The following is a 19,094-nucleotide window of genomic DNA, read 5'->3' as shown; positions in this document are numbered from 1 at the left end:
GCCTCGGGGCCTCTCCCAGCACACAGGACAGCTCAGGAAATGTGTGTTGGTGACTGGATCTATGGATGTCTAGACTGGCTTGGGAGTCAGAGTGTGAATCCTGGCTCTCCCACTTGCTTCACTGTGCCCTTGAGCAGGGGACCCAAACCCTCTTGAGCCTCTGTTTTGCCATCTGTAGAGTGTACTGCAATATGGTTGGCTAAGAGGAGAAAGTGGGAGAACAGACAGAATCTCAGCCTCATACAAGCTATGGCCAGCCCTCCGGAAATGGCGGACAGCGCTGTACTAGATGGACTCAGCATGCGCCAGGCCAAGTAGGAAACACAAGAGAGATGGTGTTAGGCCCCCATCACATTGTTCAGCACTTTACAGTTTACAAAGCCCTGTCACATCCTGCTCACTGGATCCTCCCAGTCGTCCCATGAGGCAGTCTGGGCTGGCTGCAGTATGCCCTTGTGACAAATGAGGATGCTGACCTGCCTTCCAGTGGCCAAGCCAGGCCCAGAACCCAGGTCTTCCAGCTCTCAGTCTCCTGCTCTCCTGGACGCTCCTGCCCTCTGGAAGCTCCTAGATGTGAAAGATGCTGGGAAGGGTGGTGGGCAGGGAATGTGGAGATTTGTCAGCCCAGATGTCAGGAGGCTGAGTGTGCTTTCTGGTGGCTTTAGCCCAAAGGGTGTCACTGTCACCAATAGGCCCAGAGTAAGGGGGCGGGGGGACAGGGCATGGGTAGTGGTGGACTGAGTAGAGGTGCAGAGGAGGAGAAAGCCAGTTGTAGGGGCCACAGGTCCTTGGGTCCATTCACTCAGCCTGATGGACCAGAGGCTGCTAGGCCCTCCCACCCAGGTCCCTTCACAGATGGTGCTGGAGTATCAGGGACTCTAAGGAGCGCCAGGTCTGCATCTAAGCATCAGTGTGGAACGCTTTCTAAAAGGCAGACTCTGGGGAAGGCAGGGCTGGCTGGCTGGCCAGCTGATACTCAGCGAGATGAAGTGACCAGCACAGGTGGCCTGGGCCCCACAAAAGGGAGAGCTGGTGAGCAGGGAGTGGACAGGCAGGCCCAGCCCCAAATTTGCAGGGCCCAGGACTAAAATACAAATAGAAGCCCAATATAAATCTATCTTTGTCAGATATCTGAAGATTATAAAAGAGACCAAGAAACTCTTAAATAAAAGTTTGATTTTCCCATCTTGACAAATACATATTCATAATGTAAATTGAAATATATGTGTCAGGTTATGGTTTTATTTGACTGAAAGTGACAAGGTATCAAGGAAGACTGAATTTAATTATTATTACACATCTGGGTGTTTTGTTGGTGGGCTGGTGATGTTTGGGTGAATAATAAGACTTAGAATTCATGCATTATTATTTATTTCATAAAATATATTTTATTGTCTTCATTTTAGCAGGATCACTATCATTATATAGTTGTAATCAAGATTTTCACATCATCTGAAAATTGTGTATTGACGGTAGTAATCTAAAGGACCAAAAATAAAATGCAATTGTATTTAAAGTATACAGAATTCGAATATATTTCCATCAAAAATGTAAATTAAATGTAAAGAAAGGAAAATTTATATTTTCAAAAATTGTTTTTATTCCTTGAAATTATCTATGGAAATTAAAACTATACACATCATAATTAATATCAGATGTTAAAGTAAAATTATTTCAATAGAGATGAAATATTAATTCAAATTTTTGAAGATTGTATAAAAATGAAACTATTCACAGTTCTAGCATTTAATGTCCATCTAGTTGCCAATGTCAAGAATTAGTATCTTCGTGTTACATTAATTTGAGTAATGTGAATTGTTAAATACTGTAAGTTGTTCCTGAGCTGCCATGTGCCTTTATTGTGAATACCACCCTGACTCATGAGAAGGTAGTTTCAGAACCACAAATTGGAACAGGGAGAAAAGCCAAAAAAATAAAAGGATGATCAGCATTACTGGGAAACGGATACTTGGTTATGCAAGAAGCTATTGCACATTGCACTCTGAAAGGATTTGATAAGTTTAATTTATCAATTAAATTGCCTGCCCCCCCAAACATTCTTGCCACTTAGTCCCCTTCCACTGTCCCTCCCTCTCCCCCATCAGCAACGACGCAACCCACAGACCTTCCTCTGGACAGAATCACCTTTTGTTCTTCAAGCCCAAGAAATGGAGAAGAGTTTCTCTGGGGCCTGAGTGGTGTTAGGGGGGCCGGTCAGGCTTGTGGGTTCTCTGGATGTCGTGTGACAGGGGCTCCTGCATGTTCTTTTATATGCTTATCTGTGAGTGTGTTTGTGATGTGTGGGGCTCAGGGCACCGGCCCTCCTTCCCCGCGCCTAAGGGTGATTCAGGGGCTGGGTCTTCTTGCCAATGACATCTCTGTCATACAGCTGACAATAGATGAACCATGGAGCGTATGCTCCGGCCGGAGTTTAAATCTAGGTATCTGCACTCACTCATTCATTTCATTCATATGTGCATTTGTTCGTTTATTTGAAACCTACATTCACTTCCTCCAGGCCTTCATTTCATTGTGGAATGCCAGGCCATAGCAGTCTTGTAGTGCAGCCCCATGATCCTACAGATGAGGGAACTGAGGCTCAGAGAAGGGCACTGATGTCCCTAGGACCACACAGCAGAGAAGCCCACTGGCCGGGCTGCACAGTGCAGAGGATGGGTGCCAGGTCTGAGTTGCAGGTGAACTCTGAAGAGGTGTTGCTGTGTCCCAACCAGCCTCCCTCCCTTCATCAGACGCGGCCACCCCAGACTCCGCCACAGGGCCCTGGGGAGATCCTGCAGAGGTTTCTGCTTGAAGAGCCACTTCCTGTTTGGGGCCGAGCACTTCCTTCAAGTGACTCACAGGCTCCCAGTGGCCCCGTGCTGGGAACCAAGGTTGGGGGTGGAGACAGGCCTGGGCCGTATCACCTTCTGCCTATGACCCCAGCTGGGTGACCCTGAGACCAAGCAGGGCCACAGACTGGAGGTAGGAGATGGAGATGGGAGGAGGATGCTAGACTGTCCTCCTCACCCAGCCTGGTGGGCAGGGCTCTGAGAGAGCAGGGGCCTCAGGCCACGGTGGGCATGGGACAGCCTCCACAGCCAGCCATTCCCACTTGCGGTTTGCAGGGTGGCTGCTGCTGAGATGGGGGCTCACAGCAGAGCTGGGACCCCTCAGGGAGAGTTTGTGACACTTTCTCTTCCTTGCAGAAGGACAGTGAGGTGTGATGGAAAGAGCACTAGGCCGGGAGTCATGAACTTGGATTTCTGACACCAACTTTCTCATGAACTTGTCATCTCCCTGCCCCTCTCTTGACCTCCATATCCATGTCTGGGGGAGGACTTGCTGGCTGTGACATTTTGTGGCAGCTTGGGATTGCGGGATTTACATTACGAGGTTTGAGTTTAAATCCTGGCTCTGCCATCTTGCTGGATGCGTCCACCTCTCAGAGCCTCCATTTTAAAATTTGAAATAATAATAATCACTTCAAGCATTTTACATAATTTAATCTTCACATCAACCCTGTGGGGCAGGTTTTTTTTTAATTATTATTTTTATTATTTTATATATAAGGAGCTTGAGGCACAGAGAGGTTAAGCAACTTGCCCAAGGTCACACAGTAATAGCCAAGATTCTAACTTGGGCCGTTTGACCCCAGCGCCCATGCCGTTAACAACTATGTTCTTGCTACTCAAATTGCAGTCGCTAGACTTGCAGCATCAGCATCACCTGGGAGCTTGTCAGAAATGAAGAATCTCAGGCCCCAGCCTAGACCTACCAAGTCAGACTGCATTTTAATAAAATCTCTAGGTGATTTGTTTGCACGCTGAAGTTGAGGAGCCCTGCTTTATTTATATTCCCTCTGTCTCTTAGGCCTTAGGATCATTGTGGGAGATGAAGGAAATAAGGTGTTTTGTAAACTGTAAAGTGCAGTGCATTCAGGCCATTGTGAGAAACCTGGGGACTGGAGGTGGAGGGAGGCAGGGCTAGGGGTGCCTGAGGGTCCTTCTCTCAGTAGCTGGATGTCATTTCCAAGCAGTCTCTGAGCCCAGCTTGTTCCCCTCCAGTCTGAGGCTGAGTCTGGCTGTGTGTTTCTTGCTGGTGTGTGGCTCCAGGGCCCAATCGGGTTGGAGAGAGTTCTCGTGTTGGCATGGGCTTGGGCTGGGCACCAGGGCTGGGCAACTGCCCTGGGTCTGCAGGGCACCAGGAGGCTTGGGTCCCAGCCCTGGCTCTGCCTCTGACTCCCTGGCCCCTGGCCCCGCCAGCCTCAGTGTCCCCTAGTGGGCAATGTGGCAGCGTCCTCTGAAGCCTGCAGTGCTGACCCAGGGTGCCCCCCACCCCTTCCCCTCTCCCCGTGGCCTGTAGGTACTGTCTCTCCTCCCAGTTCCTGGGCAGGAGGGCCGCCCTGCCGGCTGTAGGAGCTGGCAATGGGGGAGGTGGTGCGTGAGTCAGAAGTCAGCCACATAATTGTGGTGCCCCAGATCCCGCCTCCAGCCCACCGGCCCTCCCTCAGCGGCTGCTTTGGAAGAACAGCTGGTTTGGCGGCTACCTCCAGAGAAGCAGGTCCCTGGACAGCACGAAAGGGCCTCTGCCCCCCAGGAGCCAGGCGCAGCCCCAGGTTTCACCCCAGGGGGGCTGGGCCTTGGATCGGGTTTCCATGGGTCCTGGACTGGGCAAGAGTGGTTCAGGGAGCAGGTTGCCCTGGGTTTGGGGTTGGGGCTGGTTTGTAGACAGCATGTGTGGAGGTGGGATTGTGTGTGTGGGGTCTTGTGGCCCATGGCTGGATCTCCTGCGTCTCGTTGGCTCACCCACCAGCTTGGCAGCTTCCCCAGGGCAGGGACTAGATGTGAGCTGGCACAGGGTGGGCACTGGCTGGGGACTCACAAGGGTCGGGTGTGGGGGAGAAGGCAGGGTGGACTGATGAGTGACCTGACTGGGTTTGTCCCCTTGTCCCCTCAGCTCACCCAGTGAAGTGACATCACCACCTCTGTGGACAGGAGACCCCGGGAGCCCAGCTCACGGCCACTGGTACCTTCTTCCAGGTAAAGGAAAAAGAAAGGAAGGAGTGAGGAGAAAGGAGATAGAGAAAAGCTACAGAGAGCAGGTCACTGGGTTCGAAAACAGTGTCCGCCTCTCCCATGGGGGCAGCACTCTACAGTTTACCAAAAAAAGGCAGGAGGAACAGGGATTATTATCCCGTTTTACAGGCAAGAACAAACTGAGGCTCCGAGTAGAGTGGTCTCTGGCTTACTCCAGTGTACCCAGTACCTGTCTGAGCACCTTACATGTGTTCGCTCATGTCGTCCTCATGACGTGAGGTCAGTGCTTTCACATCTCCACTTTATAGACAAGCAGAGTGGGTATAGAGGCGGTGAGGAGCCTGCTCATTTATTAAGTGGTTGAACTGGGTCTCACACCCAGGCAGGCTGGCTCTCATTGCCCATTCTCAATCCCTGTGATTTACTGCCTCTTAGAACCAAGTATTAAACTGTTTCCTTGACCTCCGACTGGGGGTTTAAGAGGCTCCCATTTCCAGGGAGGATTTGTATTTTAAGAGAGAATCCTGGAAGCAGTGATGCTTCAGCCAAAGGAATGAACAGCAAATGATGGAACTGGAGGCCTTGAATCATGGAATTGGCATGAACCTTCAAGGTGTGCTGGGCCAGCCAAGTCCTGGGACTTTCTTCCTCAGCATTCCAGCAAGGCTGGTTTTCTTTGGTTACTGAAGGGAAACCTGGAAATTTGAAAGAAGGGAAGAAATGTTCTGGGCCCAGGTTCTCAGACTTGCCTGGAAATAGAGTGGCTGCTGCTCTTCACAGAACACCATGATGAAGGGAGATATAAATGACGGAGGAAATCAGCATTCTGTGCTAGATCTGAGGGCGTCTTCTACTAGACCTGGGGCAGAAATGTGCAAACAGATATCAGAGGCTTAAGAAAAAATTGTGGGGGAAAATACTTAATTGAGACTTTTTTTAGTAACTTAATTTTTTCTGTAAATAGGGAAAAAGCTCATTATTATTCAGAGGCGGACTTGGGACCAGGCTCTGAAGTGGTTGTGCAGTTGTGGTTTAAGAGGCTCTGATCAGTTCCTTCTTTCCTTCCTTTGCACATTTAACCAGCTTTTCTGACTGACAGATAAACGGGCACCTCCTTGGTGCTGGCCCAGTGCAGGGACACAAGTCCCCTGCACAGTGACTCCTCTAGCAGGGATGGGGCCTGGGGTATCTTGTGTCCCCATCACCCAGTGCAGGGCCGCAGACACTGTGGATCTTCAGAAAAGCTTGGCAGAATGGATCAGAAATCTCTGCCTAGGGAAGCTCTCAGACTGGTGGAAAGACAGCCACGGAAGTGGATAATTGCTGTGCACAGAGGCCTGTGATCATGTCTCGAGAGCTCTGCCAGATGATGTGAGCACAAAGCGGGGAGGCAGTGGGCTTCTGTGGGGGGGGTCAGCCCAAGCTTTGCACAGGGTCTGTTTATTAAGATGGGTGGGATTTGGATTGGGGGTGGGAGTGGGGCTCTTCTGGCAGAGGGCCCAGCAGGGGCAAAGGCGTGGAGGGGGAAGGCTGGGTAATGTGGTGTGCTTGGAACACGGCAGTGTGAGGAGGGGCCGGGGGAGGGCATGCCAGACAGGTAGGTGTGAGTGGAGGGAAGCAAGAGAAACATTCCTTAAATGGCAGGTCTTGCTTCTCTTCCCATCCTCAGGGCCTGCTTGGGAAGCCTGTTTGTATAATAACTCTGCTATTTTACATAAATAAATAAAATAAATCATTGCTTCCATTCCCTCAGGGGGCAAAAACTGGGCAGAGACAAGTTTGCTCAGTGCAAGTCTCTGCCAGACTCAGCTTCCTCCTTCTCCTCCTCCCGTGCAGGCGGCCCCCCTTCCCCAGAACCCAGGGAGAGGCATTTGGAAAAAGCCAGCCTGGTCCCTGTGACTGAATCACTGGGCTCCTGGGAGGAGCCGGAGCGTCAACCGAGGGTGAGAGGATGGTGAAAGTCTCCCCCCTCACCGGGCTCTGGGGGAGGCCCAGCCAGAGGCCCTGGGGACATTTGCCTGCTCTGCCTGCTCCAGGGAGAACCTGTCTATGCCAGTGGGGGAGGGAGGTGGCAAGGGACAGGCTGCTCCTTTCAGGAGGGCCCTCCTACAGTCGTGGCTTAAAGAGGGAACCACTTGGCTTTCTAGGGAGGGAGGGGCCCATCACAGAGAGTATGCAAGCCTGTGCAGGCCGCTGTGCTGGGGAACCACCACTAGGAGCTGTACAGGAGGAAGGGAGGTTGGACGGAACAGCTCCAGGCCTTTCCTGGTGCTCACAGTTGATGACTTTAATAGTCTGAAATCCAGGGATAGTTCTAAGATCCCTGTGGATTGCACTAGGATTCCATGGTTGTATGAGTCTCAGGTGAGGTGACTCTAAGACTCTGGTTTAGAGTTTGCAGCTGGAGATTTTTGAGTTCTGTGATGCTAAGCTCTGCTCTCTAGGCAAGGCCAGGTCACTCCGTGACTCCTGCACCCAAGCGCATAGCCCTGACTTGGAAAGAGAGGTCCTTTCTGTGCCAAGAAGACCCAAGGCCCCTGGGCAGAGTCCTGAGCCTGGCTCCTGTCCAGCCTTTAGCCCCAAACTCGTCTCAAACATGCAAGTCTGTCCCCTGAGGGCCTTAACCGAGGGTGCGGCTCAGCAGACCTATCCTGCCACCCACCAGCCTCGCACCCTTGCCTGTAAAATGGGCACCTGGTACTTACCTGCGGAGCTGGAGAGATGCTTCAATGAGACAATGTGTGTGGAGGCTCTGTGCATGTTATAATTGTAGCTGCGATGAGGTTGTCTCCTTGAAAGAAAGGTCCACGTCTGATTCTCTGTGACTCTCTCGGCTCCCAGCAGTGCCTGGCACGTAGTGGAGGCCTCTTAAACAGTTACTGAAAGAGCTCCAGAGCCTTAGATATGGGACAGATGGTACCGGAGGCCACAGTGTGGAAGCCAGCCCTTCCCGAGGGAGAGGCAGGGAGCACCTCCTATGGGAGGGCAGCCGGGAAGGGCAGAAGAACTGGTAAAGCAAGCCTGCGGTGATGCCGTCCGCCTTGGCCTGCTCTTGGGAGGAAGGGCAATCAGAGGTCTCTTGGGACAGAAGTGTTGGGTAAACAGGAGGCCCTGGCATCTCCGTGGAAAGAGATTAATAATGACCCTAATTATGGCATGATTGATTCTTCGAGGGCTCCTGCTGAGCCCCAGCCTCAGCTACTGAGTAGCTTTTCCCCAAAGAATGAGCGGGCGTGACAGGGGGACAGGGGATGCTGGCCCACCTGGTCTTTTGATCTCCAACGCCTGCCTCCCGGCACCTCCTCCCCCAGCCTCTCCCCACTGGCAGCTGCCTCAGCGACAGACTTCCTTCCTGCCCTACCTCTGCCTACCTATGCTGATTTCATTAGAATCTAGGGCTTTCTCGGAGTCCCAGAGAAGTGGAGAGACTTACCCAGGGTCACACAGTGGGATGGTGGCAGCCCAGATCTCTCAATTCAAGCCATCTGATGAGGCCCGTGCCACAGGAAATGTGGTGAATCTGTGAGCATCCTCAAAAGCTAAGTGCAAAGGCTGTGCTGGAGGGTGGCGGGGCGGGGCCTGGGGTTAGTTAGTTCCTGGAGTGGGAAGTCCCATTATCAGCCCTGTCTCCCCACCTCTAGCCCCAGCCCTGGGGCCAGGGATTGGTTTTGTGGGTCTGGGTTTGGTTGGCTTTTCGGGGAAGCAGCCCAGCTGGTGAGCTGCCCGGGGATGCCCTGCCGCCCCTGGACCCCCAGAAGGCAGGCAGGCTCCTGAAGGCAGCAGACCCCACCCCCACCGTCACCACCAGATAGAATCTGTGCGGGGCTCAACCTGCTGGACAGAGCCCTCAGCCCTGGGAGAGCCCCTGTTCACCCCTCTTGCCACCAGGCTTTCCTTGTGCTGTCCCCTTTCCCAGAGCCCCCTTCTCTCTCCCTTTTGTGCTACAAATCCTCCCTTACTTCTGAGTTCCGCCTAGATCCCGCCCTCTCTGGAAGCCGCCATGCAGTGGTCAGTGCTGGGACCTCAGGAAGCGCAAGGGCTCTGGGGCGCAGAGGAGACCCTGACCCAGGTGGGAGCGTTTGCTGGAGGAGGGGCTACTGAGCAGAGACAGTGGGAGCTTTCCAGGCCTTAAGGAGGGGCAGAGGGCCCTAGCTAAGGTGGTTCACAGGCACACCAGCACTGGGAGCAGGGCGTGGGCAAGGCAGTGAGGAAGAACCACAGGGAGCCCTGGTCTCGCTCCACAGCCATGTTGCCCGAGCACTGTGGGGAGGAGTCGCCAGGGCCCTGGGCCTTTTACACTTTGGGTTTTGCTGTAAGTCTGGGGTCATCACTGAGTTGTCCAGGCCGTGACTCCCTCTACATTGGTCCCTGTCAGAGATGGTGGAGGCCCATGGGACTCAGGCGACCCGGCCGCTCATCTGTCGCAGGCCTTCTGGCAGGTTTCATCCTGGTTTGGCTGCTCCGGTCAGTGGCAGGCTCAGGGGTCCCGGCCGTTTGTCCTGGGAGTGGAGGGACTCTTCCCTTCGGACCACGCAAGGACTGTGGGACTCCTCCTTCTGTCCTCCCTCAGCAGCCCCATCTCTGCTGTCCTCCTGGGGATGAGGAGAGAGCAGGTGGTTAAAGGGTTTTAGAAGATGAGTGCTAGAATGGCCCTTGGAGAGCAGCCAGTGGTGTTCAAACCCTCCCACGGTACAGACGGGAAAGCGGAGACCGGAGGCCTGTGGAGGTCCCCCACCTGCTGGGTGCTGGGCTCGGGTGGAGGCCCTGGGGAGGGTAGCCCTGGCCGGGGAGAAGGGGAGTATTTCCTCCTCCGCATGCGTGCTCTGCCTCCTTCCCTGGGGCCCTGGCAGGCTGCTGGAGAAGGTCAGGTCTCTGCCTCCCCCAGCCCCACACCCATCGGGGGCTTCCCTTTTCCTCCCCGGGATCCTGGCCCCACTACTTGCTCCTGCACCCCTGGTGCCAACCAAAATATTGAGCGTGGCCCTTTGAGATGCAGTTTGCGGTGACACAGATGCTGTGGCTGGCATAGACAGGGAAGGCGGCAGAAACATGAGCCGGCTCACCCTCTGGGGCTGGTCCCACACGAAGACTGAGCTTTAGAGTCAGCAGCCCTGGATCACATCCGCCTTCCTCCACAGTCAGCTCTTTGACCTTGGGAAATCACTTAATCCCTCAGGCCTACCTATCTACCTGCCTATCTATCCATCAATATATTTATTTATTTATTTATTTTTTGTGAGGAAGATCAGCCCTGTGCTAACATCTGCCAATCCTCCTCTTTTTGCTGAGGAAGACTGGCCCTGGGCTAACATGCATGCCCATCTTCCTCGACTTTATATGGGATGCCGCCACAGCATGGCTTGACAAGTGGTGCGTCAGTGCGCGCCCGGGATCCGAACCGGCGAACTCCGGGCTGCCGCAGTGGAGTGCGTGCACTTAACCGCTTGCGCCACTGGGCTGGCCCCAATATAGATATTTAAATATGTGTATTGAATTAATAGACTTTATGTCTTTTTAGAATAGTTTTATGTTTACAGAAAAATTGATCAGAAAGTGCAGAGAGTGCCTACATACTATCCCTCCCCCACCCTAGTTTCCCCTATTATTAACATCTGACATTAGGGTGGTGCATTTGTTACAATTGATTAGCTAACCTTGATACGATATTATTAACTAAAGTCCATAGTTTAATTAGGGTTTACTCTTTGTGTTGGGCATTCTATGGATTTAGACAAATATATAATGACATGTGTCTGTCATTATAGTGTCATACAGAATGGTTTCACTGCCCTAAAAATTGCCTGTGCCCCTGGCAACCACTGATCGTTTTACTGCCTTTTGGTTTTGTTTTTTCCAGAATGTCGTGGTTTTTCCAGACGGTTTTGCCTTTTCCAGAATGTCTTATAGTTGGAATCATACAGTGTGTAGCCTTTTCAGATTAGCTTCTGTCACTTAGCAATATGCTTCTAAGGTTCCTTCATACCTCTTTGTGGCTTGATAGCTCATTTCTTTTTATTGCTGAGTAATTTTCCATTGTCTGGATGGACCACAGTTTGTTCATCCATTCACCTGGAGCCCGTATTCTAATCTGTGAAAGAAGCCTGTTGAGCTCTACTTTGGAAGGTTGTCATCAGGAGATGGCACAGGTTCATTGCTCAGCATGGTGCCTACAAGCCCCCACACCACCTTCTGTAACTAGCTTCTTTCACTTAGCATAATGTTTTCAAGCTTCATTCATGTTGTAGCATGTATCAATGTTTTATTCCTTTTTATTACAGACCTGGGCCCTTTTATTGTCCTCTCATCTAGTCCCCATTTCTCAGATGTGTAAAGTAAGGCTCAGAGACAGCTAGTGACCTGTCCGAGGTCACCAGCAAGTCAGTTGAAGGAGACCAGGCTGGATCCCAGGCACTGACACCAGCCAGAAACTCCTTCCACTCGCAGGAAAGAGTGTGGGCGTGGGGCCGGAGGCAGTGGAGTCTGGGGACAGTGAGAGCCTGGCTGGGAGGGAGGAGGAGCAGGGAAGTGGGTCAGGGTTCCCAGGATGTCAGGATGGGAGAGGACCCTGGAGGTGTGGGCTCAGCCAACATCCCGCTCCCGCTCCATAGCGGGCACTCACTCCATCCCAGGCCTGACTCCTGGAAGACCCTTCCCTGTGCAAACAGGAGGCTGTGGAAGTTCAGGGCACGGACCAAGGATTCAGAAGAAAATGCGACTTTGGGCTGAGGGGCGCCCCTGAACCTCAGGCTCAGAGGTGAGGGTTTTCTCTTGTCCCAGAGCCAGCAGTGGCTCCAGGCAGGGGATTTCTTGGGAACTTGGCTGATAGCAGCAGCCCTGGGAGGTGGCTTGGAGAAATCTATAGATCCTAAGTAATGCCATTAACCCTGGCAGGAAGGAGCGGGTAGGAGGGGAGGGCAAGGAGTCTGGTCTCCGGGAGCTTGTCCGACTGCTCGGTGTCTGAGCAGCACGTCTCTGTTAGCAGAACTTCCAGGCCTCCTCAGAAGTATAGTCCAGGAATCCCCTGGGGCTGCCTCCTCTTGCTGTCCTGTGCTGGCCATTGGGGACGTGGGAATAACCTAGGTCATCCCATGGGAGGAGCCAGGCGTGTCAACAGTGCTCACACTGGGTACCCAGGAAGAATCAGGGACGCCCAGGGCTATGGGAGGCCAGGGAGCCTCTAACCAAACCTGGGGCTCAGGGGAGGCACCTTGGAGGAGGTAACATCTGAGCTGACACTCCAAGGATCGGGAGGTATCAGCCAGATGAAGGGACAAAAAGTTCTGGAAGGTGAGGCTGGAAGAGCCAGAGGCCAGATCCTGGTCATTTGCCTGTTAAAAATCTCACTCTGGCTGCAGATGAGAGCTTGGATGGAGGGGTGTAGCCCAGAGGGCTACATAGGGAGGCCAGAAGATTCCCCATCTTGGGGAGAGATGGGACCTGGGCCAGGACAGTGGCCAAGTGGTTGGTGAGAAAGGACTTTGAGAGGTGTTAGAAGCAGGTTGGAGGTGGTGGAGAGGTCGATGTGGCCATGCTGGGTCTGTAGGGCCTGGGCGACAACCCCTGGGGATAGCCAGGAGCTGAGGGCTATCTCAGTTGAGAGGCAGAGACTGGGGGGTCTCGGCTGTGCCAGGTAACCAATGCCATGGGAGTGGATGAGATGGCCCCAAGAGAACATGCAGAGGAAAGAGAAGAGGTTTGCCTCCCAAAGATGCCCCTACAGTTACAAATTGTGTGAAAATTCACCTGGGAGAGGTGAAGCCCAGAGCCACAGTCAGCTGAGGCCTGGTGCAGGCAGTTCTACTTCCTTCTTTTCCAGATTTGAAATGGAAATTCCACTCCTGGGTGGGTTGTAGTGCTCAGTTGTGGGGGCGTGGGGGGTGGGAAGAGGGCACGTGAGAATCAGTCCAGGGTCAAGGGGGTCCTGGGACAGGAACGTGAGGGAAGGTAGGGGACCCTGGGTGTGGGCTCCTCTCGCAGAATGTCCACCTGCTGTACCTCGGTCGTTGCAACAATGTGCCCTCCTGGCTCCCCCATCGTCTGGTCTCCTATAGAAGTCAAGGCAAAGGCTGTTACCTGCTTTTTACAGATTCAGAAACCAAGACTCAGGGAAGAGCCTTAGGGCCCCAGCCACAGAGCAAGTCAGTGGCCGAGGCAGAACGAGTCCAGGCCTCTTTCCACATATCAGCTGCCTCCTCCCTTCCTGCAGAGGTGGGGGCAGATGTGGTGGTCGACCTGACAGTAGAGGCCCTAGTCTGGGGGTGCACAGGGTGAAATCTGGCTCCCTGGCTTACCCCCCAGGAAGGTGTGAATGTGGGAGTGCATTTGTGAGCGCACAAACTCCTTCCAGGGTGGAGTAAAGCTCAGAGCATCCCCGCACTTTCCCCCTCAGACTTCCCCAACTCTGTGGGAACTAAGCAGACTGCAGCAGCATCCCCATCCCATACTGTCCCCTAAGCCTTGGGCTCAGCTTGGCTCAGAGAGCCCCCAGCAGCTGCACCATATTCCATATGCCTCCCCAGGGAGCCACGGGCATGGAGGCTGCACCAGAAAATTCCCAGCAAGTGGGAGGCTTTGGGTCAGTCGATATTCCCAGCAAGCCCCTAATGAATCTCCCCGCTCAGAGTGGAGGTTGTAATCCCTGTGCTGAGGTTGGAATTTGGTGGGGGAGGGGGTGGGTGGCGGGGTAGGTAGAGGCCCTGAGTGAGGCCCAGAGGTGGAAGTCGTGGGTGGACTCATGGTGCAGGCCCTGGGGTGGGCATTTAGAGTGGTATCGTAGGAGCTCATCTGACAGGCCTCAGCTCAGAGCGGCCTCCAGGAAGCGCACCCTGAGCCCCCCTGCACCGTGTTAAGTGCCCACAGCCTCTTTTACTGTCTCGACCATACGCTGACTTAGGATAGCGGCTCCTGAGCCATCGTAGCCTGGTGGTTGCAGGAATCAGCCAGCTTTCCCTGTAAGGGGCCAGGCAGTCAGTATTTTAGGCTTTGTGGCCATACGGTCCCTGTTGTAACTACTCAACTACTCAACTGTTATAGTTAAAGCAGCCATGGACAATACACAAAGAAATGAGCGTGGCGGCGTCCAATAAAACTTTATTTATGGAAATTTACAGTCAAATTACTGAAATTACTGAAATTTGACTCTCGTATAATTTTCATGTGTCACAAAATATTCTTGCTTTGATTTTTTTCCCCCAGCCATTTAAAAATGGAAAAGCCGTTCTTAGCTTGTGGGCTATACACCCAGAAATAGGTGGCCGGTCAGATGTGGCCCATGGGTTATAGTTTGCTGGCCCCTGGGTTAGAGCAAGGCCCCTGGAGCCAGACCGCCTGGCTCTGCTGTGTGACCTTCGGGAAATGCCACACGTTTCTGTGCTTCAGATTTCTCATCTGTAAAATGGGGATGATAATGTTAATACTTTGGGGATGTAAAATGGTGCAGCTGCTTGGGGAAAATGGCTTTTAGCAGTTCTTCAAAAGGTTAACCATAGAGTTACCATATGACCCAGCAATTCCATCCCAAGGTATGTACCCAAGAGTAATAAAAACACACATTTACACACAAAAGTTATTCATAACAACCAAAAAGTGGGAACAGCCCAAATGTCCATCAATTGATGAATGGATAAAATGGTCTAGCCGTACAATGGAATATTATTCAGCCATAAAAAGGAATGCAGTACTGATTCATGTATAACATGGAAGAATCTTGAAAACATTACGTTAAGTGAACGAAGCCAGACACAAAAGGCCATATATCATATGATTCCATTTATATGAAATGTTCAGGACAGGCAAATCTATAGAGACAGAAAGTGGATTAGTGGTTGCCAGGGGCTGGGGGGTGGGCTGGGGTGGACCGGGGAGTGACTGCTACTGGGTGTGGAGTTTTCGTTGGGATGATGAAAATGCTTGGATTAGATGGTTGCACAACTTTGTGACTATACTAAAAATAGAATATGCTAAATACTGAATTGTACACTTTAAAAAGGTGGATTTTACAGTGTGTGAAGTATATCTTGATAAAAACTTACTGATAACACTTAGCTCATAGTGTTGCTGTTAGAGTTCATGCATGGCCAGCACTTGGAACGGGGCCTGGAGCATAGTGCCGGGTTGTGCCCCTCGCTGGTCCTCTGAGTGCCCTGAGGGGTCACCGTGTCTGTCCTGTTCACACTGTCTCGGGGCCTAGGACCGGGCCTGGTACAGAACATATGGCTTAGAGTTTCTGGAGTCCCTCAGACCACAGGGTGAGTCCTGACTCCTTGGGCAAATTGTTTTGCTGCTCTGAGCCCCAGGCCCCTCATCTGTAAAATGGGACAGTAATAACAGTGGCGTTGAGGATCAGATGATGCCCGACATCAGGGTGTGTGAGGTCCCCAAGCCAACGGTCACCTGGCCACACTTGGCCAACGCTGGCACCCAGAGACCGAGCCCCCAGCAGGTACCCCCAGGGCACCAAGCAGGGCTGGAGCAGTTGCTGCTGGTGGCAGCAACTCAACCCACAAGATACCTCCCATTGTTCTGGCAGCCTCCCACAGGCCCCACCGGGCTGGGCTCCCTGAGCCTGAGGGATTGAACACTGGGACACCAGAGCAGATTCCCAGAGTGACCACAGCCAGCTGTGCGACTGCAGGCCAGGCACTGCCTCTTTCTCCCTGAGCCACGGTTTGTTCTACTGTCAGGTGGGTTTAGGACACAGTACCTACCACTTCGGGTGGTTGTGACAGTGAGAGGGGACAATGAAGGTGAAGTGCTCACACAGTGCCTGGTGTGTTTTAAGTACTCAATACATGTCAGCTTTTATAATAATTTATTTTAAAATATTTATTTTTGGGGGTGGGAAGATTGACCCTGCGCTAACATCTGTTGCCTATCTTCCTCTTTTTCTTTTTTCTCCCCAAAGCCCCAGTACATAGTTGTATATCATAGTTGTAGAGTTGTAGTTCTTCTGTGTGGGACGCCTCCTCAGTATGGCTTGATGAGCAGTGAGTAGGTCTGCACCCAGGATCCGAACCGGCAAACCCTGGGCGACCGAAGCAGAACGTGTGAACTTAACCGCTGCACCACCGGGCCAGCCCTCTAAAATATTTATTTTGAAAGCCTACTATGTGCTAGGCACTATTCTAGTTTCTGGGGATACAGCAGAGAATAAAACAGACAAAATCCTTGCCTTTGTGAAACTTACATTATAGGGGGGTAGGCAGACAAGAAACAAAATAAGTCAATTATATTTGACAACACGATAGAGAAAAAGCTGAGAATGGCTGAGGGAGTGGGGAGATGTTACAGTTTTACAGAAGGTGACCTGGGCAAGCCTGGTTGCAAAAAGGACATTTGAGCAAAGGCCTGAGGAGAGGAGGAGAAGGAGGGAGCCACGCATGGTTCTAAGGGGAGAGCAGTCCAGGCAGAGGAAGCAGCAGCAGTGTGCTGGGCAAGTGTGGCTGGAGGCGGGGGGTGATTAGGTCAGGTGTGGAGGGCAGGGGACTGTGCAACTCCGAGTGAGACTGGGACCTACTACAGGGCTCTGTGCAGAGGCTGACCTGCCCTGACCCAGGCTGCAATGACTTTTGCTGTGTCTGGGGCCAGCTCCTTGCCCCTCCCCTGCCTCACAGCTCTGTGCTTCCTCCCACAGGACCAGCCGGTGGCCTCCATGGGCGCCTGAGGGCCGGGCGCCAGGGCCTTGGGCACGAGCATGGTGAGACACCAGCCCCTGCAGTACTATGAGCCACAGCTGTGCCTCTCCTGCCTCACAGGCATCTACGGCTGCCGCTGGAAACGCTACCAGCGCTCCCACGATGACACTACACCGGTGAGCCATGCTGGGATGGGGTCAGAAGGACCCAGGGAGCTCCAGGGTCTGGGGGGAGGGGTGTCAGCTCTGTCACTCTGCTCTGTGGCTCTGGACAGGTCAAAGCCCCTTCTGGGTTTCAGTTTCTTCCTCTGTAGAATGGGCCCATGGTCATTCCTGACTATACCCGACTAGGTGGGCAAGGAGGTGTCATGGATACAGCCAGCTGTTAACTCTCCTCTGCCAGCCTGGGGGCTGGGCTGCTCCTGAGGTCTGGACAGGGAGGAGTGCGCCAGGAGGCCCACTCCAGGAGGAAGGGGTTGCCCCAAGGTGAGCAGAAGTTCTCACCATCCTGGCGGATCCGGATGGGCAGGCAAGCAAGTGGGTGGCTGGTGGGAAGGGTGAGGAGGTGGCCAGGCCATCCTGGATCCTGGGAGCTGGCAGGGCCATGGCCTGGCACCAGGGCCCAGTCACCTGAGCTGCAGACCTGCCAGAGCTGGCAGCAGGTGCTCAGCTGGATAAAGAAAGCCTCCTTCAGTGTCCGGCTTCCCAGGCCAGGCCCCGGGCTGCACTTCCGTCCCTGGGGCGCTATCAGCCAGTGGATCTAGTTTCTTGTCTGAAGGAACTCTATTCCTTCAGGAGGGAATGGAGAGAGACAAATGGTGTTTATCTGAAAGCTTCACTGCCTGGAAAACAGCTTTCCTCTTCCCTCCTGTTTGTGTGAACAAAGAAGCCAGCCTCCAAATTCAGCCAGCCCCAAAACACGCTGGGTTGGCCAAGGGCGGGGGTGGCGTCTAAGGTCAGAGGCCAAGCATCACAGGGCTATCTGGATGCGGAGGTTGGGGAAACTTGTCCGCCTGTCTGTCCTCCTCCTCTGCCTGTGCTGGTGAGGGACTGAGCGCTAGACAGAGTCAGGGGCCTGGGTTCATGACCTCCAAATGGTGAGAGCAGGTACCACCTGATGGGCACCTGGCCTGACTCGTTGCCACGTCCCCACTCCCAGCACAGAGGAGGCAACATGCCAGACTGAGGCAAGAGAGAGGAAGGGGGCTGCCCAAGGCCACAGAGCAGGTCCCTGCGGGGCTGAGATGGCAGCTCCCGTCTCTCCACCCCAGCCCTCCCTGGGACAGCCTTTCCCTCTGACGTGGCCATAGGATCTGCCTCCAGGGGTGCAGGCCGTGTGGACGGGAGTCAGGCAGACCTCCAGTTCAAACTGTGCCATTTCTATTTGCACCTACTTGACTTCAAGCTTTCTTACCTGTGAAATAGCACACACCCCTCTCCAGAAGCTGCTGGGCGGATGCGATAACAACATGAAGTAGCCAGTGCAGTGCCAGCTGTGACCAGTCATTGAGACGAGTCATTCCCGACTCCCATTCCTTGGTCGCTCCATCTCTGAAATGGACGAGGGGTTGGGTGAAGACTTCAGAATTCCTTGGCACTCTGCTTTGCTCTGAGCTCCATTCTCCCCAGCGACTGGGGGCCGGCGGCAGGGCCCCCCTGTGTTGGGAAAGTCAGGCGCGCAGCAGTCAGCTGGCACCCAGGCGCTGGGTGTCCCAGGCGCTGTGCTCAGCACTCACACACAGCCACTTGTGTGTCTCCCCACGAGCCCAGGAGCTAGATGTCATTGCCACCATTTCCCTTGGGGAAAAGAAGCCTGGACGTCAGTGACTGGGCCTCGGTCACACAGCCAGTGAGGGGCAGGGCTCGGATGTGACCCCGGGCGGTGCAGGTCCAGCATCTCCTGGGGGGCGGGGGGAGACGGCTGAGGCTGAGGAAGGGAGGAGAGGGATGGCTGAGCTCCCAAGCAGAGAGCGCTTCGGCCGTTGGGGTAGATGCCGGAGGAAGGCGTATTTCCCAGGTCATCTCACACTGCTTGGTGGGCTGTGGAGTCAGGAAATGGTGGGTCTCGGCCCAGAGGGGAGGAATGGTGGGCTGAGGCCGGTTTTGAGCTCGCTGGGAGCCCGAGCAGTGCAGGCTCTGCAGGTGCCAAGGTCTGGGGTGCCAGGTATGGGCAAAGCCAGGAGGGGCCAGGAGGCTACACGCCAGCTTGGCTGGGAGAGGGGAGAGGGTTTTGCAGCAACTCTGAGTGGCAGGGCCTCTGCAGAAAGGGCTGAGCTCACCTCAGGGGGCCCTGAGACTCCCAGCTGAGGATGAGCATCCTCCCTTTCCTGTCACTCATCTCACTCCACTACTTCCCCTCCCACTTCCTGGGTTCCAGCCTCAGTCTGCTCACCCTGTCTCTTTCTCTCTCCTCTCCTCTCCTCTCC

The 19,094-nt window shown here is 53.6% G+C and overlaps 1 protein-coding gene and 1 long non-coding RNA gene across 5 annotated transcripts in view; both read left to right on the top strand.

Moving 5' to 3' along the window:
• Window positions 1-19,094, top strand: part of GDPD5 (glycerophosphodiester phosphodiesterase domain containing 5) — an 85,296-nt gene that overhangs the window by 27,490 nt on the left and 38,712 nt on the right. For 2 of the 4 annotated variants that reach the window (XM_087433461.1, XM_087433462.1), the window contains 2 exons: window positions 4,957-5,039; window positions 16,669-16,845. In XM_087433461.1, coding sequence (XP_087289587.1) covers window positions 16,729-16,845 — 117 coding nt within the window. In that variant the 5' untranslated portion in view covers window positions 4,957-5,039; window positions 16,669-16,728. Of the gene's footprint in view, window positions 1-4,956; window positions 5,040-14,895; window positions 15,719-16,668; window positions 16,846-19,094 lie in introns of those variants that run through there. The other 2 variants (XM_087433463.1, XM_087433464.1) reach the window with 2 other exon arrangements.
• On the top strand, window positions 5,069-12,888 carry LOC147916634 (uncharacterized). The gene is made up of 3 exons (XR_015552693.1): window positions 5,069-6,407; window positions 6,873-6,979; window positions 8,426-12,888. It is a non-coding gene; the product is annotated as an uncharacterized LOC147916634 (long non-coding RNA).

This window comes from Ceratotherium simum, chromosome 7, assembly GCF_057802395.1.
Source record: "Ceratotherium simum simum isolate JZ-2026a chromosome 7, ASM5780239v1, whole genome shotgun sequence".
Classification (NCBI taxonomy): domain Eukaryota; kingdom Metazoa; phylum Chordata; class Mammalia; order Perissodactyla; family Rhinocerotidae; genus Ceratotherium; species Ceratotherium simum.
The sequence above is the reverse complement of the archived record's forward strand: the minus strand, read 5'-3'. Positions and strand labels throughout refer to the sequence as shown.